A 25,088-nucleotide genomic window follows, 5' to 3' on the forward strand; every position below is an offset into this window, starting at 1 on the left:
CTTTTGGATATTCGTTCTCTTTACTAAGATTATAACACAATCTTAAACAGCCCAACCTCACTGACTAGACGTAGACAAAATCGATCACTAAAGAAGCCTCCAACCCCTTTATGTGCAGTCCGAATTTAGTCACAGACAGCAAAACTCGGAGCTTAAGCCCAATTGGGAAGCCTGGTATTGTGTGACGGAGTTCAGAGATATTATAAATATGAATAAATTTGCCATCAGTAATAATGTGGCAAAAAGGTCGTAAAAAAAAATATTGAGCATACCTTTTCCTTTACCATAGTAATAAGGTATGACCTCGTTAGCTGTATTACAACCATTAAAACGGACTTTAACAGATATAATGGACGACGAAATTTATCACGTCCCAACATCGCCATCGAATCAATTTGCCACCCAAATAGCCTTTAATAATCCTTCACTTGCCACCACAAATAACAACGCCACTTTCGGAACTCAAGCATTACCTGATATGATGAATAGTGATTCAACCATGTTACTTGGATCATCTGCATTATACAACCATTACAATACTTCTACTGGTGTCCTCTCGGATGGTACCAGTTCATCAACTGCATTCTCTATCCCTTTAAAAATTTCTAGCAATTCTTCACCCGAATTGTCTGCTACACAGCAACCTCCTTCATACTCGATACCGGGTATGTTTTTAGAAGGTGACTTGTTTGGTAATTCTACAGTATATGATAATGGTAGTTTTGCAGGTACTCCCAACAATATGAACCCTCAAGAAATAAATCCTTTCAATGCTCACAGCGATCCGGAATTACAAGTGAGTTATAGACTGAACTCAAACAATACTAGCATGCAAAACTCTTTACCTCCTCGTAACCGGATTACGACGTTAGGTTTAGATAACCAAACAAAGAAAGATGAGTACAATGAATATCTCCTGTTGATAGATCCAGATGTTTCTCCATCATCTTTTGTTCAACAGCAACCTTCAACTGTCAATATCTATGATGAGGTGCAAAATGGAATAGATCAATTTGATGTTTTCCACCAACTCGAAGAGATTGAAGAAGAACAGATTAGTGATGATGATGAAGATGAAGCTGATGATAATGACTACTTTCAAGAAATGGATGAGGCATGTGGAGACTTTTTAATGAACTCTCAAACTCAGTTTGCGCCACAACAATATTTTGGCGTGACCTTTGAGGGTGAGGTTTCCGCCCCCCAACAATATGCACTAGAATCTCAAATAAAACCTGATATGTTGAATGCAGTCGAATCTTTTGATTTAGATGCTATTTCTCAATCATCTAATATGAACTTAGAGAGCAATGTTCCTGACTTGGTTTCAGATGAAGATGATGAGATGATGTTTGAAGAAGAAGAATCTACTGTTGCTCCTTCGGTTACTCCCGCTACTACCATGGCTCCTGAGGATTTAGGGTTCCATGAAGATCATGGAACAGTAATAAAGAGACGTGCAAAGGCTGCACATCATTCTGCTGCTGCTGAGATTTCTGCTAATAATCCTGATCATTTGTGTCATCTAGTCAACCCCAGTACCGGATTGCCATGTAATCGCCAGTTTTCTAGACCATATGATTTAATTAGACATCAGGATACCATTCATGCCGCGAAGAAGAAGATTTTCCGTTGTGTTATCTGCGAAGGACGGAGATTTGGTGGTGAGGGTAATGGTAACTCAAAGACTTTTAGTCGGAACGACGCTCTTTCTAGACATATAAAAATGAAGCATGGAATAGTTGGTGATGAAGCATTAACTTTGATCAACGAAGCTAAGGCTAATGTTGAGTATATTTAAGGTTAATTGAAAGCACTACCCCTTACCCAGCAAAAGGGTTTTTATTATCATATTTAATCATTTTGGGTTTATGATTCGGATTTATTATCACTTATTTATATTATTTCTATATCATTTTTTCTTTTTCTTTTATTTTTTATTTTTTTTATCATGGGTTCTTATTAATAGCACCTAATATCCCAATCACTATAAATACTTATATATAGTTCACTCTATTAATAACTCCTTGATAATTTAAGATTAATTTAAGTAGAACATGCTTGTAGTATGTATATTAAATTTTCCTATGATTAGCCTATATATGGTTTAACGCTATATCTAATTCAGGTTCTTCTGCTTCGTTATTTTTGAAGTAAATGTATTGATATAAGATAATTAAATCAAGACACATTTGGAAAAAACCTGCTAAAAAGAATATGATCAGGGTATCTCTTGCCCCAAAGACCAAGTAACTTAATTTTGTTAGATCCCCACAGAGCCAACTAACTAATAAGATCAATTTAAAATTTTTAATTGATTTCACTCTATTTAATAATAGAATCTGGGGCAATGGTAATAATGATTCAATAAATAATCCTAGTAGTCCAATACATGTTCCATAAGTTTCACTACCGTAGAAGATCGCTGTTAAAATGGCGAATACAGTAGTGAATTTCATTATATATTGCCAATACTTCCATTCATCTTCCCATTGCCAGAATAGACCCGGACGACGATAATAGACATCAAAAAAATTCAATACATAAAACAACCCCAGAGATAAATAGGTTGAACAATATAATTTCAAATCGCTTAAAAAATTGAGCCATGATGACCACAGCGAATAATCTTTTGTAATTGAATTAATACTATAGCCTGTTGACGATGGAGAAGATGATGAAGATGAAGATGACGGACTAGTAGGGCTGAATGGTTCTGAAGGCTTTGAGTAATCATGATGCAGTATAATTTGGCCCAGTATCGATAACCTTCTTGGAAGTCTTGATTGGAATGAATGTTGGAACGACGGCATTGGTTCTAGGAATTCCGGACTATAATTTTTCTGTCTATATTTGAGAGAGACTTTAAGTAAGATCAGTTGAATGATGATCATCGTTATACTTTGTCTCAATAAGGATATTTCATAGGGGACTATCATATAATAAAAGATCCGAAGTATTGCTGCCATAAGCATAGTAGCACATATATCAATAGAAAACCCCATCAGGGTTTGTCGTCTGTATATTGAATAGCATGTAGTACCATATGAGAATAAAGGCGCTAACGATATAACAATATTCGCGATGGACTGGATAGGCGGTAGGTATTCTAAGAAACCAGGGTATTTTACAACGTTTGAAGCCATCGTAAGCTTCTTTAAGTCGAAGTTGATTTATTGTTGATGACCAATATGTTATGGTGACGGATATCCATAAAAAAAGAAAGGAAGGAAAGAAAGAAGCTTGGGCAACATCCGCTAAATCTCAAACACGTAAATAGTGTTTCAAACTTTCAAGTAACAAATGATGAAATTTCTGTGGTATCTGTTGATGATTTTCTTGTTCTTAACTGGCCTTTAGTAACCGATGAATAGTAACGGAAAAGTCTTCGAGTGCAGGAGAGGTTGAGACGAGCTCTTACCAATTTAAGAATTCCAAAATCCAAATTGAGAATATCTCCGCCTGGAGGTGGAGATATTTTTGACAATTGTCATAATACGGGCATGTCCTCTACACTACATGAAATTTAACAACCGACTGTTTCGGTGATTGATTAGATTGTACGATGAAATTTAATATATAATAAGGGAAACTGTGATACCTGGAGTGAACACCTGAAAAGGTAGAGCGTTGCCTATAGTGTAGTTAGAATCGTTTGATGATACCTATTTAAACTCTATAGTCATAAGATAAGTGTTGAAAAAGATGACTAAACGAGTAAAAGAATTGTTGGGCACGCAATGAATCAGCATACATAAGTTAAGGATCAGAGATGCATTTCGGGTAAAAAGTATACATGTTACTTGAGAAGAAGATGCATACATGTAGATAATTACTTAACGACATTTGCGACATTATCGGTCATGTGACTATTCGTGAATGACTCAATGTCGTAGGAATAAGCAAGTGTTAGCACTTCAATCTGAAAAGTGGCACCATTGACATTTCAACAAATTATACTTCAACAAGAATTCTTGTTATAATTGTTCTGACGCCCTAGGCTAATTTTTTCAACAAACAAGTAATGAGACATGAGTCATTTGTAGTTACATCTCTCCTTAGATACCCATTATCGTAGCCATACTTAGATTATACAAACCATGGTTGATCAAGCCAAAAAAAAAAATCACCGGAACTGAAACTCCGAGACCCCCACCTATGTCAATATTTCTGGAGTTAAAACTCCGAGATCATAAAGGGGCAAGTATAGGGTGTTCACTTATCTACGACACTCTCAACCAATGAAGACAAATGGGGGTTTGTGACCATGCAGTCATTTTGCATAGCAATTTTTTGTCGGGAATATTTTTGTTGGCTTGTCCTCCTAAAGAACAAGCCAAATTTGACCCCTACTAGTAATATCAGCCTGCCATTCATGTGACAGTCAAATGTAAGTAATGTCTAATGCGAATGTAATAACTGAATCACCGCAAAGTCAGTTGGGTATGACGTTGGAAAACGCGGACAAACGCATCAACGGCAGGTATTCTTAAGGACTCAAGTTTGCTTGAAACCGGCTCCGACACGGAAAGCAATCCTTCTTGTGTCCTTGTGTCCTTATATCCTTTTGTCCCAGTTTCTCCATACTTTTTTGGTATGTGTGAACCGAGCATTTGAGTCACCTGGGAACAAAATCTGCGAGACTCTAAACCCCAGATATAACCCGCGCTACCAAAATATATTAAGTGCGAGCCGATGAAAATACCAATTGAGCGTATGTTCCTACGAACTCCGAGACATCGTCACAAACATAATATTCTCTTAAATCGTAATGGTTATATTTCCCGGAGTAACACTCTCTAGATTGTGATTATATTTTTTTCTTTTCTTCTTCCACAGTTTTGTTTACGTCGTTGTGTCTCCTTCAACTACTTCATAGTTCGTCAGCTCTTATTAACTTGGCTCATGCATTTCTTAACACCTTAAACCAACTTCCCATACATCCGAGGAAAATCAAAGGCAGTAGCGGACTATACGCAGTCTTCGCTGATAAATCTCCTGGATTAACGGAAGTTCGTTGTGGCTGGCGCCATTGTGGGAGTCATTAGCAGCGTTCTATGCAAGACTGATATGGCTTTTATTACACAAATTTACGTGCTTTTGGCGAGGAAATCTGGGGTACATTCATTTGAGAAAAGTATGGAGAAGCAGACTAGAACAACTTAATGAGTCAACTACTTGTAGTTTTATAGTCGTAATAAAATAAAAAAACATATGTACTTGTACTTGTAGACAAGCACTTGATCACAGTTACCAGACTGCGCAAAAGTTCAAAAGATATCTTTACAGTAGAGAAGATTAAAAGTTAGAACAAGAGTCATATTGAAAAGTAAAAAAAAAAGAAAAATTGTCTGGAACTCAAAAGTGAAAATCATACCTGTCGGCGGACAAAAGTAACAAAAAAAATATGGTTGTGGAATTTTAGGTAGTTTCCACTTTGGCCAGAGACATATAAATACGGAACGATGTCCCCAGTAAAACCGAAGTATTTTATTTTCCATTTGAGTCAGTAACAGTTTACATCTTAGTCAAAGACTCTAAGTTAATCCTCAAAAAGGTTGTTAATTCACAGACTAATACAGTACTAAACATACACCATGCCTTACACTAAGATCAACGTTGACGCTGAAGAAAAGTTCTTCCAAGACCAAGTTAAAGAAATTAACGAATGGTGGTCTCAACCAAGATGGAGAAAGACTAAGCGTATTTATACCGCTGAAGAAATTGCTAAAAAGAGAGGTACTCTTAAGATTGATTATCCCTCAAATAACCAAGCTAAAAAGTTGTACAAGTTGTTAGAAGAGCATGATGCTGCTAAGACCACTTCTTTCACTTTTGGTGCTTTGGATCCAATCCATGTTGCTCAAATGGCCAAGTACTTGGACTCTGTCTACGTTTCCGGATGGCAATGTTCTTCTACTGCTTCTACTTCCAATGAACCCTCCCCAGATTTAGCTGATTACCCTATGGATACTGTACCAAACAAGGTTGAACACTTGTGGTTTGCCCAATTGTTCCATGACAGAAAACAAAGAGCTGACAGATTGGAAATGACCAAGGAACAAAGAGCAAACACTCCATACATTGACTTTTTAAGACCAATCATTGCTGATGCTGATACCGGTCATGGTGGTTTGACTGCTATCATTAAGTTGACCAAGTTGTTTGTTGAAAGAGGTGCTGCTGGTATTCACATTGAAGATCAAGCTCCTGGTACCAAGAAGTGCGGGCACATGGCTGGGAAAGTCTTGGTTCCAGTTCAAGAACATATCAACAGATTAGTTGCTATTAGAGCTTCTGCTGATATTTTGGGATCTGATTTACTTGCTGTTGCCAGAACTGACTCTGAAGCTGCTACTTTGCTTACATCAACCATTGACCACAGAGATCATTACTTTGTTATTGGTGCCACAAACCCAGAAGTTCCAGAATTGGCTACTTTGATGACTGAAGCTGAATCCAAGGGTATCTATGGGGATAAATTGGCTGCCATTGAAGCTGAGTGGACTGCTAAGGCTGGTTTGAAGTTGTTTCACGAAGCAGTTATCGATGAAATCAATGCCAGTAACTTGTCTGATAAGGCTGGTTTGATTAAGAAGTTCACTGAAAAAGTTAACCCCTTATCTGAAACTTCCAACAAGGAAGCCAGAAAGTTGGCCCGTGATATCTTGGGTAAGGATGTTTACTTCAACTGGGAAGTTTCTCGTGCTAGAGAAGGTTACTACAGATACAGAGGTGGTACTCAATGTGCTGTTATGAGAGGTAGAGCTTATGCCCCATATGCTGACTTGATTTGGATGGAATCTGCTTTACCAGAATACGACCAAGCCAAGGAATTTGCTGATGGTGTCAAGTCTAAGTGGCCTGAACAATGGTTGGCTTACAACTTGTCACCATCTTTCAACTGGAACAAGGCTATGCCACCAAATGAACAAGAAACTTATATCAAGAGATTGGGTAAGTTGGGTTACGTTTGGCAATTTATCACATTGGCTGGTTTGCACACCACAGCCTTGGCTGTTGATTCCTTTGCCAGAAACTATGCTGAAATCGGTATGCGTGCTTATGGCCAACAAGTTCAACAACCTGAAATCGAACAAGGTGTTGAAGTTGTCAAGCATCAAAAATGGTCTGGTGCAGAATACATTGATGGTTTGTTGAGATTATGTACTGGTGGTGTTACTTCAACTGCTGCTATGGGTGCTGGTGTCACTGAAGATCAATTCAAGGAAGACAAGTCTAAATTGTAAGGTTGATTTTTTACAAGATTACTGACTATCAGTTATTTGTACGCAATTATATCTAATATTTTGTTATTTATTTATTCATGAAAATATGCTTTGAATCTATTTACTGTAGTAGTTCGGAGGAAAGGATGAGTCGAGGCCAACGTTTTAGCAAGTACATAAGGAACTCGCACCAATGGAATTTGATATGTGCATCTTTATCATATGATAATACTATGAACAAAGTCGAGACTGGCAGTTATCTGTAGCGAACATACGGTGTTGGTCGTATGAAACGTCGTTGCTCATCACATATGAAAGCATGGTGGACAATTACATTAAGAAGTACATGGTAGGTTTACGGTGTGGCTGAGATTCTACTCTTACGACCTAAAATGCTTTCTATAGATAGTAACAACGATGTTAAAACCGAAGAATCACTAGACACCGTTGGGATCATAGGGATTGTGCACAGTCTTAACTCCATAACCTTGATTGACAACAAAGTGATTATCTACGTCATCACATTCACCCGGTTCCTTCCTTATTCCACAATGATGCTATCTTATCTATTGTGATGCTCCCCTCCCTTCCCTTAAGGAAGTTTGCTTTCGTTAGTCGAATCTCCTTTGGACCACAGCCGTGTCTTTTTCCGTTGTTCCGTGTTCGACTCTCAAATACCACGTTGACTCACGAGCTTTGTGCTCCGTAACCTACGATACCAAGACCATTATATCTTGATGATTCAAGGCGGGTTTTTCACTGGTTGTTGCTAAATCAAACTCCCGTCCAGCCGTACCCCTGAGTTGAATCAAATGCCTACTCCATATGATTCATTTCGGACACGTGCACGACCCGGTGCTTCTGAGTGAGATAGTTTTTCCATAGATCCTAAGGCCGATGACCACCACCAGCTCTAAGCAAACGTGAACTTGTTTTTGGAACTCGGTCCCACGGGTGACGGTTTCATAGTGCGTGTGGACATTTGTTAAGGGGCGGCGTAGAGGTGTGAAGAAGATGGGCTATATAATGACGGGCGTTGCCCCTCGAAAGAAGAGGCAGCTTCGATCCTGTGTCAGTCAAGTACGACTAAACAAACGGTTACATAAGAATCAAGTGTCAGCACAACGAGAACAAGAACAAGTGATTCAATCCCTGACAGATAAGAAATCAATTTTAGAACGGTTCCCGTTGGAAGTATTACATAAAATATTTGTTTACGTTGGTGTTGAAGGAAACAACATGTACTACATGAGTCATTACTTTAAACTATGCTTGAAGCCCACGTTAAAGCTTAAGCTTGATGTTATTCAAGAGAGTTTCATTAGTGACTTGAATGAAAGAGTTAAAACTCCCACGTTGGAAGATCGTATCCATCGTCTCTTGAGGGTGTATGAATTTGAACACCAACAGCTTGGTGACATTTGCAAGAATGTATGTTTGAATCCTAATCGTGATGTAAACCTTGTTGTATTCCAGGAAGCCACGGCATTTGGGTCTCATTTGCGTAGATGGAGATATGCTGTTGATAGTGCATGTTTGCAATACAAGTTTGTCACCAAAGATGTGATTGGATATCTTGCTACCAAGTATGGATATTTGGCTACAAGAGAGAACATAGAACAGGAACGTGAATGGAGAAGCCAGAGAGTTGAGAAACTAGTTAAAGATATCACAACAACGTTGGGAGACCCAATAAGCATTAATAATACTACTAATACTACTACTACTAATACTACTACTACTAATACTACTACTACTAATACTACTACTACTACTACTACCCCAGTTTTGGCTGAAGCTGCTGGTGATAATAATTTATGTGAACATTTACTGTTCAGACATCAGTTCCGTAAAGGATACTTGCCACAACGATTCTGGACCATTGATACCGAGGAAAAGCTTGCTGAATGCCAACAGTTGTTCAATATGGGTGGAAGATATCGTGCTATAGATGATCCCTTAAAGCATTCTTTAAACGTAAACCTTCAAGTACCGTTACTTGAGATGGCCAAGATGGTTTATGCCAACTGTGACAACAGGGTATTGCTGGTCTACAGTGTGTTGAAAGCACTTGAAGTGTACAAGAACGGGTACCAAGGGGGGTCTGGGTTGTTTGAACAGTTATTGGAGTGGTATTGTAGTGGAACAGATGGTGTCCAGTCCAAACACGAGATCGATATGGTATGGCGTTCTTTAATGGAGATTCGGAACGTCAAGTTGACAGAGATGTTTATGGATATTAGCAGAACAAAGTTAGGATTTGATTATGGGGTGTTTTAACAGAACGGTGGGAAGCAATAGGCTGGCCCTATTAGCAGATATAGATGATAATTTATTTAAATTTATTCCAATATAAGATATACACTACTAGTATAGTTTACGTTTAGTAAGATTGTTGTTGTTGTTGCTGTTTCTGTTGCTGGTCTTGGATTTGTTGTTGATAAGGATCAGCCAATGGTAAAACAGGGGTTGGTTGCGTGATCTCATGGAACCATGGATGTTGTAAAGCTTGTCTTGCTGTGATTCTTGCTTCTGGTCTCATTTGCAATAAGCTCTGGACCAAGTTCAAACCCATGGAGTCCAAATTAGGAATCATCATTCTAAAGTCTTGAGGTAAAAAGATTTGCCAATTGTTTTTGTAGTTCGTGTATTGACTGACACCAGGCCATGTCCTTTCGTTTGGAGTACCCATTATTCTAAAGATCTTGGTCAATTGATCATCGTTATTGGTACCAGGGAATAAAGGCTTCCCAGTACACATTTCCGCAAAAATACAACCGGCAGACCAAATATCAATGGATGTAGTATAAGCTCTGGACCCTAATAAAACATCAGGAGCTCTATACCATAAGGTAACCACTTCATTTGAAAAGGTATTGAAGGGGATTCCAAACGCTCTTGCTAAACCGAAATCTCCAACTTTTAATTCTCCTTTATGGTTAATCAATAAGTTTTGAGGCTTCAAATCACGATGTAAAACACGATTATCATGACAAAACATAATTCCTTTCAACAATTGAAACATAAACGACTTGACAATCTTCAAATCTAAAGCATTCTGATTACCGTGGTTCTCCATATACTTCTTTAAATCCTTGTCCATATATTCAAACACTAATGTCAACTTATTCTCAGTGTGAATAACATCATACAAGGTAACAATGTTCTCATGGTCCAACTCCTTCATTAAGGAAATCTCTCTGATGGCCGTAGAGGGTGTACCTTCTTCCGAATCCAAGTTGATCTCCTTCAAGGCCACAAACGTCCCCGTGGCTCTATTCCGTCCTTTATAAACTGTAGCATAAGTACCTTCACCAAGCTTTTCAAGTTGTTGAAATCTATAATTAGTATAGGGTTAGTACGGTCGTTATAATTATCCGAGTAAAGATAACAATACTGTTATTGTGGTGTTCACATACTGAGAAGATGATCCGGTCATGGCAAGAAATACGTCGGATAAACTGCTATCTATCTAACGGGTGGATGCTGAGGTTGCATTTTATTCCATTTCATTTATTTCACCAACATCGTAATTTGGGGTACTGCAGCTAAACAAACACCATCAGTCCAAAAGGGGCTAAAAATCTGTACTATTATGTAATTGCTTATGTAAGTGATTTGAAACGGTATAATAAGAGCCATTGCCAGAAAAGTACAAGTTAGTTTCAAGCTGCCAATAAATTACTACGGTGAAATAACAGGAGTCACATGGGTTTATTGGTTTGTGGGATTATAATAATCATTTACTTTTTTACGTTTTGAACGTTTTCTTTGTTGGTATTAAAGGGGACTTAAATCTTGTAGTTCTTTAACTTATCTTGATAAGTTGTTTATAAGTTTAATCTAGAGGAAAACACTATGAAACGTCCAGTTAACATTGAGCATGTTAAATGTAAAAAATGAAGTAAAATTCTTCACACAACTGATAAGGTGATGATATCGTGTTAAGCAATAAACTTGTAAAGTTCAACTATGTCTTCCCCCTTTACTGACTCTTTGTAAACTCCTGAATTGAAATTACTACGAACCTGATATGGCGCTTTCCATTATAGAAAAGTGCCAAAAATAAGATGCGAAAGAATTGGATATTTAAAACAGATATATGAGTGTCGACTACTTCTGTTTATACTTAAGATGTTTTGGTGTAACCTTAATTCACTCTGTATTGGGCAATATAATTAAAGACCATCGTATTAGTATATGAAAATTTAAAGTTTACGAGTTTGTTCGTATATTTATGCTGCAAAATATTTTGACACATTTGAAATGTACATATTCCGTAAAAATGGAATTTTTCAAATTGCCTCTTTATTCCCATAAAGCCGTTACTATTATCGCCAGATCACTCAAGCTATCCAGAACTAGAAGACATATGAAGTTAGCATTAATTTTGCGCACCGAGTGATGGGTTCACAGTCACGAGCAAATTAGAACAGAGTGAATTGTAGTGATTATGAAGGCTGTACGGGCTTTTACAGTCTAATTTTCACTAATTCGGGTTATGGCCAAGTTTTGGCTTAAAAGAAAACCATTAAGGTGACAGTGATTTACAGAACACTAAATTGAAGTAAACATCAATCTTACACTTTATATTCCGTAACTGATCCTTAATCAAACCCAAGCATTAGGAGGAAAATGTACAATTGAATAATTTTTTATAGTACAATTGATAATTCATGGTGCATTAATTAGTGTTATATTAAGTACAGAAGCCTCCTTCCGGCCATAAACGCAATACATGACTACTTCCTTCAGCATCATTACTGATGTTATGATTAAAATAATTCTAGCATTAAAGAACGTATATGGTGTATCAGCATACTAATTCTCGTAAATAGTTAGTCTATCACCAAACATATGGAAGTCAAACGATATACATTTCTGCTCAAATACGAGGTAACGCATCTCGTATTTTCTAATTTACGACAGAATATATTAATGGCCTCTGGGAGACAGAGTTGTAAGTAGCATGCAATTTTCAACCCACCCATCGGCTCCACCTTCAGAAGCTATAAGGTCTAAAACCCGGGTATCAACATCGTCAGGTGGATCACTTTTATGAGTCAGAAGTTTGTTCATACCAATAATTGCTGCATTCCGAGTACTGGGGATCCGAAGCATTTCCTTCTCCACTATCCATCCCATTTGCTTAGAAAGATCTTCAACATGATCCACCAAACACCCGTACATCAGTGCAACTGGTTGAACGCCGGTTTTCACTATGGTCTTCCGTGGATGGTATCTGGCTCTACTCCCGTTCAAGGCATGGGAACAACATGGAATCACCATAAATGGGAAACCTAATAGCGGGATCCAACAGGTGAGCTCATCTGAATGATTGCCTATGATGAATGTATTAGTTGGGAAGTCTTCGGTAGTACATACCATTGGGTTATGCAAAAGGTCGGCTGATTTGTAAGTTGTGGGTGGATGGTTATTTCTCCCATTTACACGGAAGACTCTTCCGTTATCGGTAATCTTTGGATTCAATTGTCTCACCGCAGGATGGGGTTTAAGCAAGATTGAAGGTACAATCACTTGCTCCAAGAGACATTGTTGAACTTCTTCTGGGTAAGTCTTCCAAGATTTCCGTTGTCTAGCATCAATACCTTTACCCTTGTAGCCTTCGTTAATAAGAATGTACACGAGTAGGCCATTCCCACACCCCAAATCACGGAATTCAAAGTCCGGAGCATTGGTGTAATGAAGATCCCACAACTCAATTAGGAACGCAGCTATAGCCAAGTCTTCAAACACATGTTTCCTTGGGTCGGTGCTCTCTGTCCAGTTGTTAACCAAATGGGAAGAGTACTTCTTCTTGAGAGTGATGTATCTATTCTGGAAGTTTACCTTGGGAACCACCAAGTCATGGTACACCCTTTTTTCATAGCCAGTCATCTGACCGTTGGAATGCTTATCTGAGGTTTTCAATAACCGTAAGGCTATACGGATGGGTCTTTCAGCCACATCCAATCCCCGTAGTTTGGGACTAGCCAGGGGATCTGTGTTGTAGTTAAAGGGAAGGTATTGGATAGAAAGTTTGCAGTCGTGGTATAAGATCCCCACTCCGTAGACCGGGGGTAAATAGAAGGGGATCTCGTCTTCACTCTTGATGTGAGGGATGTAAACAACCAACACAGAAGTGGCATTGGAGGAGGTTAGTATAAGACAAGTCTGATTGATGATATGGTCTTTGAAGGGGTTTCTCGGTATCATTCTCCTTATGGCTTCACATTTGGTATGGAGCTGTATAGTGCTATTGTTTAGAGGGATAGTACGGAGAGTAACATCGTCCAAGTACCGAGTGAGCACCTCATCGTGTTCATGTTCATCATCATGTTGATGGTCTTGATCACTGGTAGGGAATGAAGGGATCTCCAGTATAAGTTTGGATGTGAAAGTGGAGTCACCTCTTCCAGGGTCATAGATGTTCTCCTTCAATATATCTGCTCTCATGATCACCGTGGAGTTGATGTTTGGCTGTTTGATCAAATTGGCCATGGCCAGCTCAAAGTGCAGTGCCTTGAAGTCCACAGGGGTTTCATAAACAGGAACCCATGGATCTCCAAGCACTGAATGCTGGTCCATGATCAACTTAATGCCGTCTGCATTGGGCTTTGACATGTTGGTATGACAAAGAAGAGATAGAATCTACACTAACAAATTTGATGTCAACTACACTTATAAATTTCGCGATGAGGCTGACTTATATACCAAGGGGGTCTTCACAAGTCGATAATAAAGGCATCAGAAACATCACTGAATTGATGCTTCTTATAGCAATAATGACACTTGAATTTCTCTGAGCCGTGCTTTGAAAGCTCCCATATACTTTCCTTCAATGCCAAATGTCGACAGAATTTGAGCACCACCACGGGATTTAAAGGGTAGTAATCTCGAGAGTGGCATGGCTTCTTGCCGTTATTATTGTACCGTTGTTCGTTATGAACAGGTTTCAGCATGCTATCTTGTTTGATGTTGGGTATAAGTTGGTCTTTGGAAACAGGACATATGAAGATCGGATGGAACTTGAATAATGAGCGACTTGAGTCCAGTAATTGAAAGGGTAAATCGAAGTTATAGGTGGCCACGTTATGAACAAGATCGGCCATTTCATTGGCTTTATCTTTGGCTTCCTTCAAGTTCTTCAACTTCAGTTGAATGAAATTGAATTTATGGAAACTGGGGAGATTAACAAACCCAGCAAGTACACTTTGGAATAAACTCAGTTCATTGGAAAGTTGCATGTACTTGCAAAACTGGCCAATGAATTCATGAGCAATGCTCATGAACAATGATTGGTCAAGGTTGATTTGTTTAAAATTCTGAAGCAACTCTCCGACAAATTGCTTCTCCTTTTGATTCTTCCGAGACCCTTCTTTCGATACTTTGAACCCTTCTCGTAGACATTTGATTAAAACTTCTCCCTCTGCTCCCTGACATGCTAATAATGCCATTATGGGAGAGATCTCCTCCAAATACATACTGAGAAACTCCGACATTCGTTTGGAGGAATGCGTGTATGCCAACACGGCACTGTCCAAGGTAATCTTCCCGTTCTTACTTAGAAGTAAAATGAACTGTAGAGCCGTCAATTTGAACCTAATTTCAAAAAAGCTTCCATCTAGAGGATCCATTACTTCCTTGGAATGGATATCTAGCCAATCCAAGGCCTTAATCAAATCATGGTCAATTATAATACTATCCACAATTGTTGACAATTCCTTGAACTTCGTAAGAACCTCGGCAGAGCATCCCAAATCTTGATATTGATGTTGTTGTTGTGCTATCATCTGTTGACACACATCAAAGTTCCCGTTCTTTAACAAATGCATCATGATGGCCTTCGAAAGCTCATGCTTATTCTCGTTGTACACAGCTCTACTGGATGCAATCGATGATGACGAGTCCTTATCGGAACCACTTCCATTCGAATTCCATTCATCTTCATTGGTCTCAAAGATGGCGTCGTTATCCAATAACAAGGGATAAGTGTAGGCTTCATCCAAATCAAACAGATACTCTGGGTTATTAATGACGGCCTTTTGGAACGAATTAGTAGCGGAATTGATGGTCTTAAGATGATCTATCAGATTCTTATACCATTTATCGCCAGCCTTCAGTAGTGATTTGATAGGAGGAGGAGGAAGATCATCACACTTTGATGCGGCAACAAGACTCAGTTCAACATCACGAAGCTCGTTAAGAAATGTTTCTGACTCGTCATATACTTTATCATACCCAGTCCCGGTATATCCGTGAACGGACCTAACGAGGCTATCTAGTAATTTGGTCGGCATGAAGATAAGGAAAAGTGATGATTAATGTGAGTTGAAGTAACCCCTTTCCCCAGTTTATTCGTTTTGCCGTATACAGGAGATAAGATGAGATACCACCAAAGTATATTACAGTACAGAGCAGTATATTACAGTACAGTCAGTAGTACAGTAGTACCGTCAGTGTCACCTTAAACTAGTATAATCGGTGGCGTAGTACAATCAGAACTGTCACTGCTATAGTGCACTAGCACACTATACTACGGCAGAACCGTGGTACACCATAGTATGGTAGTACACTATAGTAGCATAACAGTACATAATAATGTCTATTTCTATCTTGACCTATGATCCTTATCTATATATCAAGATAATCGGCTTTAACTAGCAACTCCAATGCCAAATGAGTAGGGATCTTAAACTCAGGCACACTCCCACTAGCAGCCTTATCCTTGTACTTGAAATTATAATAAAGATACTCGACTATGCACTCTAAGATATCTCCATCCATGTCGAGTTGAATTCGACCTGATCTGCCTTCTGCAAACTCTTGGGTATTCCTCAACACCGAGGAGATCGAAGCCACCTTCTTTAGCACAACAAACTTGAATTTGTCTGCTGATATCAATGTCACGTATTCTGAACTCATTCTATTATCTGAGTCCAGTACAAAAGACGGTACGAAGGTCAGTATGAGTCGGGGATATTGTCGTACCACTTCAAAAGACAACAACTTACAGTCAGTTACTCCCCTACAAGTGTGCGTATATGTACTAGTGATACTTAATGTCATCAGATGGGTGCGACATTGTGCGACATAATTATAGTATTATCTCCACCATATTACATTGCAAGCACACATTCTCTCTATATAGTGTATACGCCTCAGCCTCCTACCATGATTGCTAACCCCAGTTTGGAGTGGCAAAGACTTCGTGATGTCTACTACAATCTCCGAACATGTTTCTCCTCGTTGAACTGGCCAATTGAAAGTTTGTATGCCAACTACAGAATAGCTGTGTCTCCATCAGCTTCATTACTAGCACTAACCTCAAAGTACACTGCAACCCCCAGTGTCATTGAAATCTACTCCTTAAGTGGAAATAAGATATGGAATTTTGTATACAACAGCCAGAAGGACGACTACATCTACGACTATCATTTCCGGGGTGAAGACTTGTGTGTGGTGTTTACGTCCCAAAAGTTTAGGTACTATAAAGGTTTCAAAGGTGACTTCAATGAAAACTCATATACTAAGGATTTGATCATACTTAAGGAAATAGGCGCTCAATTAACTTCCTTGCTGCTATCTGAACAAAACCTCCCAGATTCCAATGGGGAAGGTACTCTGAACTTAGACTTTGAAGAGTCTCTTAGATTGGTCTCTTCCAGAGTCGTAGACAAATACTTGGTATTACAGACTCCAGATAAGTTGATTATCACCGACTTAGATACGTTCAAGAACTTTGTGGTACCCATATCTGATTTGGACCAAAATAAAATCCATGCCATTGACATTCAATCTCTGGTTAGAAGGAAGCTTAACTTATTGGTAAGCTACGATAAGACCGTTCTTCAAATAGAGATCAACTTGTTGACAAGGACATTTTCATTGCATGATATGGAGCTTGCTGATGGTCCCTTTACTCAAATAGCAGTTTCAGCCAATAGCCAATTCGTTTCATTATTCAGCTCTACTATGAAAACCATATTTGTCACGTCCAAAGACTTCAGTTCCATGTTACTTGGATACGACATTTCGGAAGAGTCCAGTGAACCATATCAGATATCGTGGTGTGGGAACGATGCTATTGTATTATCCCTCAGAGATGAAGTCAAGTTGATTGGACCGGGCCAGGAATCAATATCTTTCTTCTATGATCTTATTAATGATGATGAAGAAGATAATAATATGAATGGTTTTGATGTCGATAATTTTCTTCGTACGTCTTCACAACAACACGTCCCGTACGAGATCCCCATTCTCAAAAGTCATAGTGATGGTATAACCGTGATTACCTCTAACAAAGTGGAGTTCATTAATAGAGTCTCCAATGAAAGAATTGAATTGTATCAAATTGGCTCTTCAAAACCAAGTAGCATTTTACTTGATTTCGTGGATAAGCTAGCTACCAATGCTTCTAAAGCAGAGGCCAATATATCCTATCTCAAGTCTGAAAATCTTCTTATCACCGCGATCAATGATTGTCTTGAAGCACTTTTGGATGAATTTGACCAAGCATTACAAAAGATAATATTGCGGGCAGTATCTTTTGGCAAAGCCTATTGTGAAAAGTATAATGATTCGGAGAAATATCTCTTGTACTTGAATTATACCAAAGTCATGAACCAATTACGGTTCGCCGACGTTGGATTGTTTGTCACTTATGATCAGATGATGGAAATTGGTTGGGAGAATTTGATTCAAATGCTACTTCGTCGAAGCTTATTCCTACTAGCCATTCAGATCATTGATTTATTGGAATTACCTAACTTAAAGGATCTAGTTTATACCCAATGGTGTTGTCAAAAGATCAAGAAAGAACCCAACATTTCAGATATGAATTTGTTCAAAATAATTGCAAAGAAGCTTGTTTCTGCTGTCCCCAATTCCAAAAGGAACTATGTTTCAGTTGAAACCATTAGTGATATTGCATTTGAAGAAGGTAGAACTAATTTATGCAATCTTTTAATCAATTTGGAGTCTAATTTGGATAGAAGAATCAAGCAATTACTTAAACATAATGAGATAGAAATGGCTCTCATCAAATCCTTCCAAGCTGGTAATTATGAAATGTGCAAATTGATCTTGATTGCTCTAGAAGATAACATGACCACCACTCAATTCTTTAAGATTCTTGATCAAAATCAATCTAATGGAGGAGGATTAGTTGATATGGCAATGGATGAAGTGAAAAAATTAAGCATTGAATGTGGGAATGAAAACTTGATAATCAATGGTGATCTTATAGGAAACTTTTGGGTTGAAAATATTGCCAAACATAATTCCAACCTATTAAGTACTTATTGGAAACAGCAAGATAAAAAATATGAATTATCCCTCCATAGAACCATAAATTATCTTGAAACGGTCTCTGAAAGGGATGAAACTTATTATGAAGCCTATAAGCTTAGATTGTCAAAACTTATAAGCCGAAGTCCTAACAAGACATTCACCAAGATATACCAAAAGGAAAGAGATATACTAGAGCTTCAAAAGAAGCTTGGAGAAACTTATCAAATGAGTTTTTATGATGAAAAGTCATTGTATGACATTGTTGGTAAACTTGTCAGTATGAATCAAGTGAAGAGGGCCTCAAAAGTATCCAAAGATTTGGGAGTATCAATTGAAGACTTTTGGTATTTGGTTGTTGAAATCTTTAGTTCAAAAGGTGAATGGGATAAGTTATACAAATTCATTGTTGGCAATAGCAATAATACCAGTGATATTGTCAATATTAAATCACCTATTGGGTTTAAAGATATTCTTAAAACTTATTTTGATAAAAGTGGACCCAAAGAACATATTTCAGTGTTCATTAAGAATTCAACTAATTTAAAACCAATTGAAAGAGTCGAACTTTTTATTCAAAATAAAGAATTTGAAACAGCAGCTCAAGAAGCATTCAAAATTAAAGATATTGAACATTTAAGATTGCTTTATGAAGTTTCGGAGTCTGACCAAACGTTACATTCCATGGTTAAAACATATATTACCAAATTGGGTTATTGAAAAAACTCTTTATAATTGAACTTTCCCATCTTCAATTGTTAGACGACAGCTTTTTTCTTCTCCAGTCAACCAAGACGGTATGGTTCGGGGATTCACTATCATTTGATCTTCAACAGTTGTGGAGACAGAAAGTTGATGTAGACCAGCAAACACGTCACTTCCTGTGAGCTTCACGGTTATTGAAGACTTTTTATTTGAACTTCCCATGGCTTCTTTAATCATGAACTCTGCATAATTAGAAGGAGTGATTGAACTGAATTGATTTTGGACAGTCATATTTTCATTATCGTTATCATCCTCATCATGATGATATTGATCGTCATCAACATCGGAGTACATTAATCTCCTCCTTTTCAACTTTTGTCTATGCCCTAATTGGTCAAAGAATTTATCTGATTTCATTTTCCCGTCAATGGTACCTTTGAATCGTAAGTTTGCAATTTTCTTTAATTGGACCAATGCTTTATCTTCATCAGTATACGATTCTTTGGATGCTCTTGTTATACAATGATGGTCTAACCCGTCTGATAATGGCAGTATATCAATAATCCCGTCCGCATAAGCTGACCAAGCCCCTAGAGAGTTCCCGAACCTCGAACTACCATTTAAGATATACATTGAGTCCAAGGATTTTGTTATTGAATTGAGTGGGTTTGAAACAATATGGTAAGGGTTTCTTTGATTCTGAGGTAAGTTTCTTTCCACAGCCTGAAGCATAATTTTGGTTACTATGTCATCACCTGGAGAATGAATTATATGAGGAGAATTTATTGGAATGGCAATGAAATATGGTTTGTGGGAGTTTAAATTGATTTTTGAATGCGGATGATGATGAATATTCTGATGCGGATGAAGGAATTCAAAGAGTTGAATTCTAATGATCACTAAAGGATATTCTGGATGTCTGCAAACATATAAATAATGAAGATAAAATTGACCTAAATCTTGAGCCAACTTATTAAGAAATGGTTTAGGATTAATGGCAATGGCAGTTTCTTTTTCTTGGGAATCTTTAACAGTCGACAGAACCCATGAATATGAATTGGGTCTATCCACCAATAACTGACAATCTACTTGTGATAGTTGTAGTATATTCAAACCTTGGGGCCAATAGTCATAAATGATCTTGTCTATTAGTAACAGTTTGGTTACTTTGGAAGGATCTTTTTTAAGACTAAGAGCATATTGACAAACCTTTTCGTTAAGTTGATGTTGCTGCTGGGAGGAGTTCTCCTTGTCCAACTGAGGTTGGGTGTTCTTCTGTTTGGGCCAGACGTACACCAACTCTATTAATGAAACCTTAGGAAGTCGTTTTAGGATATTGATCACCACTCGACGAGATATCGTGGGGATATAAGTACTCAGAAGGGTATTATGGCTTCGCTTAGACATAATGTATAGCAACGGTTCAGTATAGATGTAGCAGAGTAGGGTAGTGTATTGCAGTACAGTTAAGTGTGGTATAATATAGTAATATAAAATAACAGTAATGAATGTTCCTTCTTAGACCAGATGTACAGTGGAGTAGTAATGTGGGGTAATATAGCGTAATATAGTATACTGTAATGTACTGTTGTCGTATAGTGTAGTGTGTATTGTATTGTGTTTGATTTTGTTTACTTTTAGATTTGTGCTATGTGCGGGTAACCCCCTTGAGATTTTTTCCGATGCTCTTCTCATCTCCATACAAAGAAGATCACAGTACATTTATTTGGCTTTTATTGAATTAATTAACCACAATGAGCGTTGAAGAGACCAATGCACCAAGTGGTGTAGATAAAGATGGCTTAGACAGAAAGACCTTATTTATTAGATCCGTACCATTTGACGCTACGTCAGAGGAATTATCGGAGTACTTTTCTCAGTTTGCTCCAGTTAAGCATGCAGTTATAGTCACAGATGCCAACAAGGAATCCAGAGGGTTTGGGTTTGTATCGTTTGCCATGGAAGAAGACACGGTGCAGGCTTTGGCTGACTCCAAGAAGACTAAATTCAAGGGAAGATTATTGAGAGTTGACATTGCGAAGAGAAGAGATCGTAAGGATGATCGTAGTCGTAAGCAAGACGGAGAAGAAGAAGAAGAAGAAGGAGCCAAAGATCTGAAAGATGACAAGAAATCCTCGACTATAGAAAAGAGAAGAGCAAGATTAATTATTCGTAATTTACCTTGGTCTTGTAAGAACCCTGAAAAATTGAAGAAGATTTTTTCTAAATATGGAGCAGTTTTTGATGCTTATATTCCTCGGAAGAAAGGAGGTCAGATGAGTGGGTTTGCCTTTGTTGTAATGAAGAAGCTTGCAGCTGCTCAGAAGGCAATTAAGGAGAGTGTTGGGTTGAAGATTGACGGCAGAGAAGTGGCTGTTGATTTTGCATTAGAGAAGACCAAGTGGGAAGAGCAGAAGGAGGAGGAGGAAGAAGCTCAAGAAGATGAAGCCGAAGAGAAGGAGGGTGACGATGAAGAAGCCGAAGAGAAGGAAGAAGTTGAAGCTGATGGCGATGGAGTTAATTCTGATGACGATGAAGCTGATGATGATGAAGCTGATGATGAGTTTTCCAAATTGAATGATCATAGTGCTGAACTTGAACCTGAAATCAAAGAATCAAGACCTAAAGCAAATAAGCAAGAAGCATATTCTGTTTTTGTTAGAAATATACCTTATGATGCCGATAAAGAATCCCTTAAAGACCATTTTGAAGAGAAGTTTGGACCAGTTAAATACGCTTTACCGGTTATTGATAAGGCCACTGGATTAGCTAAAGGTACAGCTTTTGTTACATTCCTATCCCAAACTGCATTTGAAGCATGTTTAGACAATGCTCCTACTCAAGCCAGTGGATCAATGTTAATTTCTGATGATGTTTCTCCAGCATATGTTTACCATGGAAGAGTGATGTTTATCACGTCTACTGTTGATCGTAAATCTGCTGAGTATTTAACCAATAAGAACACTGAATTGAGAAAGGAATTGATTGGAGGGGGGAAGATTAGTAAAGGTCAAGACAAGAGAAACTTGTATCTTTTAAATGAAGGTAGAATTACTGAACAAAGCAAGCTTGCACAATTTGTCAGTAAGAAAGACATGGAAATTAGAGACAAATCTTATCAATTGAGAGTCCAACAATTGAATAAGAATCCATCACTTCATTTGTCTATGACCAGATTGGCTATTCGGAACATTCCTCGGGCCATGAATGCCAAGGCACTTAAAGCGTTGGGAAGAAAGGCTGTGGTTCAATTTGCTACTGAAGTCAAGGAAGAAAAGAGACATGCCTTGACTAAGGAGGAGATTTCTCGTTCAACTGCCTATAAGCATTTCATTGAGGGAACCACGAGCGAAGACCCTAACACCAAAACCGCAGGTACTGCCACTGGTGGTGACAAGAAGAAAACAAAGCATACTGGTGTGGTTAGACAATCCAAGATTGTTATGGAAGTTAAAGGTTCGGGAGAACAAGGTAGAAGTAGAGGATATGGGTTCATTGAATATAGAGACCATAAGTCCGCCTTGATGGGTTTAAGATGGTTGAATGCTCATGAGGTGACCCAAGCGGAGATAATAGAGGGATTAACTGATGAGGAAAAGAAGTTGGCTGAATTGGAAGGTATAAATAAGAAGAGATTGATTGTTGAGTTTGCTGTTGAGAATGCCCAGGTTGTCAAGAGAAGAATGGAAAGAGTTAAGATGTCTAAGACCAAACGTCATAGTGAATACAAGAGAAAGAGAAGTGGAGAGGACGGAGAAGAAGGTGGAGATGAGAGATCATCTAAAAAGTTCAAAAAGGGTAACCACAAGAAGGGTAACATGAATAAAGGAGGATCTGCTACTGCTACTGCTACCACCAAACCCAAATCTGGATTCTCTGATGATATCAAGCATATTATTGGTAAAAAGAGAAAGCAAAGAAAGGGTAAATAAATGATCGGATGAACGTACATATGCATTAATTAATTAACTTTAACTTTTAAACTTTAAAAACTTTAGACCTATAAAAAGTAATCACTTCTTTGTTGTTTGGCTGTGTTGTTCTTTGCAACCAAATCACCATCTTGGACAGCGCTAAAGATCTTAAAAGTTGGATCTAAATCTTCATCAACTTGCATCACACTGGCAACGTTCCCACATCTATAACAGTAGTTTGGTGCACTCCACACTGTGACCACATCTTTGTTCTTGAAATGATACCTAAACCCTTCCATTACCAATTGATGAGCTCTGGCTATAAGACTCAAATTATTTATGTGATTGAATTCTCTACTAACTTTGGCTCCAAACAACCAACCCGCACCTCTTGGAGATACGGCCCACGTATCAACGTTATCCGGATCTGACCATACCAAGTCACAGAATCCACCTTCATGAGGTACTTCTTGAGCTCTGGAAAGAACTCGTATTTGATCTAACATTCTAATTTCAGGAGATAATCCTCCATGAACACAAAGTATCTTACCGTCTATAATGGCTGCCAATGTTAAAAAATCAAATACTTGACAACAATATTTCCATACGGTGGTTGAGCCATATTTCGTAAGACATTCTTCGTAGAAGCCATAAACTTGAGTAATTTGTCGAGACTCGTGATTCCCTCTAACCAAAGTGATTCTATGAGGATACTTGACTTTAAGTACCATGAGTAATGTAAGTGTTTCTAATGAAAAATAGCCCCTATCAACATAATCTCCTAAAAAAATATAGCAAGTATTATTGTCTTCCAGTGGTAACCCACCAGATATTCTAAACAATTCCAAAAGATCATGGAATTGACCGTGGATGTCTCCACATACAGTCACTGGCGATTGAACAGGTTGAATGTTGCTTTCTTCCATCAATAGTTCTTTGACTAATTCACAGAGCTGTTTCATATCCGATTCCAGTAATGCAATACATTTCTTGATTTGTTCCAACCATTGATCAGGTCCTCGTTCGCCCATATTGTTGTTGTTATTAGGATTGAGATTATTATTATGTTGTTACTGTTGATATTAGTCTTACTATATTAAGTGATGTGTATGGTTCGAGCCTTAGCAATGCTACTAATTATAATTATAATAATATTACTGGTCTCCGTCTCTATCTTGTTTTACTAGGTGGTTTTGTAGGGTCCACTCTACGCTAAGCAAGCGGTATCAAATTTTTCTCTCATTCTTTTGCTTCCCGACAGACAAGTCGTGAGTGTATATGTGGTAGCGCGGGTAATTATTATTATGTCAGTATACTTGTTGTAGAAAGGGGCCCGCCAGGGACTAGTGTCTAGTAATAGTATTGTTATCTGTATGTTGAAAGGTTGGATAGTAATGTAACGGCTGAATACGTTCATACACGCTTGCCGTTTACGGTGTTGTTCATTGCAAAACGAGAATGTAAATGCTGTAAGTCACAAATTAAACTATGCTTACATTTCTAACTACGTATGCTCAGTTTACCTCCACGCATATGTGAGCGAAACCCATTCTATATAATGACTTGATTGAAAGGAATACAATTAGTCTGTTGTAGTTGTTTTGCTACAAGATGATGTTTAGTTGTTTCATCACGATGTTTATGGTAGCGCGCTAGAATGGAAATCAACTAAACTGTTGGAACGACTCTTTAGTAATAACTAATTTGGACAATAGTGCTACTATAGTATTTACAGTATTGTTCTATGATTTACATGTTAATGCTTTATAGCAGACGCTGTAGAAAAGTTATTCACTAGCGTGCTTCTTTATCTTATAGCAAAAAGTTACAAAACTTCTCTGGTAGCGCGGATAAGAGCTTACCTAGCATAAGTCCAATAAACACTCTGTAACCCTAAAACAACATTGCAATGCATCTTATACCCCGCAATTACCATAGGCAAGAGCAATCT

At 38.1% G+C, this 25,088-nt stretch overlaps 11 protein-coding genes across 11 annotated transcripts; 5 read left to right on the forward strand and 6 right to left on the reverse strand.

The window, feature by feature from the left end:
* Nucleotides 1–298: 298 nt before the first annotated feature.
* Nucleotides 299–1,801, forward strand: RPN4 (stress-regulated transcription factor; the record flags this gene model as incomplete). Its single annotated transcript, XM_043192000.1, has 1 exon — nucleotides 299–1,801. The coding sequence occupies one exon, from the start codon at nucleotides 299–301 to the stop codon at nucleotides 1,799–1,801; it is 1,503 nt and encodes a 500-aa protein (XP_043048632.1).
* Nucleotides 1,802–5,597: 3,796 nt separating this feature from the next.
* Nucleotides 5,598–7,250, forward strand: ICL1 (isocitrate lyase 1; the record flags this gene model as incomplete). Its single annotated transcript, XM_043192001.1, has 1 exon — nucleotides 5,598–7,250. The coding sequence occupies one exon, from the start codon at nucleotides 5,598–5,600 to the stop codon at nucleotides 7,248–7,250; it is 1,653 nt and encodes a 550-aa protein (XP_043048633.1).
* A 1,005-nt stretch (nucleotides 7,251–8,255) lies between these two features.
* On the forward strand, nucleotides 8,256–9,509 carry KQ657_001202 (uncharacterized protein; the record flags this gene model as incomplete). The annotated part of the gene is made up of 1 exon (XM_043192002.1): nucleotides 8,256–9,509. The coding sequence occupies one exon, from the start codon at nucleotides 8,256–8,258 to the stop codon at nucleotides 9,507–9,509; it is 1,254 nt and encodes a 417-aa protein (XP_043048634.1).
* A 103-nt stretch (nucleotides 9,510–9,612) lies between these two features.
* On the reverse strand, nucleotides 9,613–10,668 carry PHO85 (cyclin-dependent serine/threonine-protein kinase; the record flags this gene model as incomplete). Its single annotated transcript, XM_043192003.1, has 2 exons — nucleotides 9,613–10,567; nucleotides 10,649–10,668. The coding sequence occupies 2 exons, from the start codon at nucleotides 10,666–10,668 to the stop codon at nucleotides 9,613–9,615; spliced, it is 975 nt and encodes a 324-aa protein (XP_043048635.1).
* Nucleotides 10,669–12,164: 1,496 nt separating this feature from the next.
* Nucleotides 12,165–13,853, reverse strand: TRM44 (tRNA (uracil) methyltransferase; the record flags this gene model as incomplete). The annotated part of the gene is made up of 1 exon (XM_043192004.1): nucleotides 12,165–13,853. One exon carries the CDS (start codon nucleotides 13,851–13,853, stop codon nucleotides 12,165–12,167), a length of 1,689 nt encoding a protein of 562 aa, XP_043048636.1.
* A 101-nt stretch (nucleotides 13,854–13,954) lies between these two features.
* Nucleotides 13,955–15,529, reverse strand: KQ657_001205 (ubiquitin-protein ligase; the record flags this gene model as incomplete). Its single annotated transcript, XM_043192005.1, has 1 exon — nucleotides 13,955–15,529. The coding sequence occupies one exon, from the start codon at nucleotides 15,527–15,529 to the stop codon at nucleotides 13,955–13,957; it is 1,575 nt and encodes a 524-aa protein (XP_043048637.1).
* A 334-nt stretch (nucleotides 15,530–15,863) lies between these two features.
* Nucleotides 15,864–16,314, reverse strand: ELC1 (elongin C; the record flags this gene model as incomplete). Its single annotated transcript, XM_043192006.1, has 3 exons — nucleotides 15,864–16,123; nucleotides 16,244–16,257; nucleotides 16,289–16,314. 3 exons carry the CDS (start codon nucleotides 16,312–16,314, stop codon nucleotides 15,864–15,866), a joined length of 300 nt encoding a protein of 99 aa, XP_043048638.1.
* An 89-nt stretch (nucleotides 16,315–16,403) lies between these two features.
* VPS16 (tethering complex subunit) lies at nucleotides 16,404–19,238 on the forward strand (the record flags this gene model as incomplete). Its single annotated transcript, XM_043192007.1, has 1 exon — nucleotides 16,404–19,238. The coding sequence occupies one exon, from the start codon at nucleotides 16,404–16,406 to the stop codon at nucleotides 19,236–19,238; it is 2,835 nt and encodes a 944-aa protein (XP_043048639.1).
* A 9-nt stretch (nucleotides 19,239–19,247) lies between these two features.
* Nucleotides 19,248–20,630, reverse strand: CHL4 (Chl4p; the record flags this gene model as incomplete). Its single annotated transcript, XM_043192008.1, has 1 exon — nucleotides 19,248–20,630. One exon carries the CDS (start codon nucleotides 20,628–20,630, stop codon nucleotides 19,248–19,250), a length of 1,383 nt encoding a protein of 460 aa, XP_043048640.1.
* A 347-nt stretch (nucleotides 20,631–20,977) lies between these two features.
* NOP4 (mRNA-binding ribosome biosynthesis protein) lies at nucleotides 20,978–23,155 on the forward strand (the record flags this gene model as incomplete). Its single annotated transcript, XM_043192009.1, has 1 exon — nucleotides 20,978–23,155. One exon carries the CDS (start codon nucleotides 20,978–20,980, stop codon nucleotides 23,153–23,155), a length of 2,178 nt encoding a protein of 725 aa, XP_043048641.1.
* A 68-nt stretch (nucleotides 23,156–23,223) lies between these two features.
* SIT4 (type 2A-related serine/threonine-protein phosphatase) lies at nucleotides 23,224–24,168 on the reverse strand (the record flags this gene model as incomplete). The annotated part of the gene is made up of 1 exon (XM_043192010.1): nucleotides 23,224–24,168. The coding sequence occupies one exon, from the start codon at nucleotides 24,166–24,168 to the stop codon at nucleotides 23,224–23,226; it is 945 nt and encodes a 314-aa protein (XP_043048642.1).
* Between the last annotated feature and the right edge of the window lie 920 nt (nucleotides 24,169–25,088).

Source organism: Scheffersomyces spartinae, assembly GCF_019049425.1.
Source record: "Scheffersomyces spartinae strain ARV_011 chromosome Unknown scaffold_14, whole genome shotgun sequence".
Taxonomy (NCBI): domain Eukaryota; kingdom Fungi; phylum Ascomycota; class Pichiomycetes; order Serinales; family Debaryomycetaceae; genus Lizanozyma; species Lizanozyma spartinae.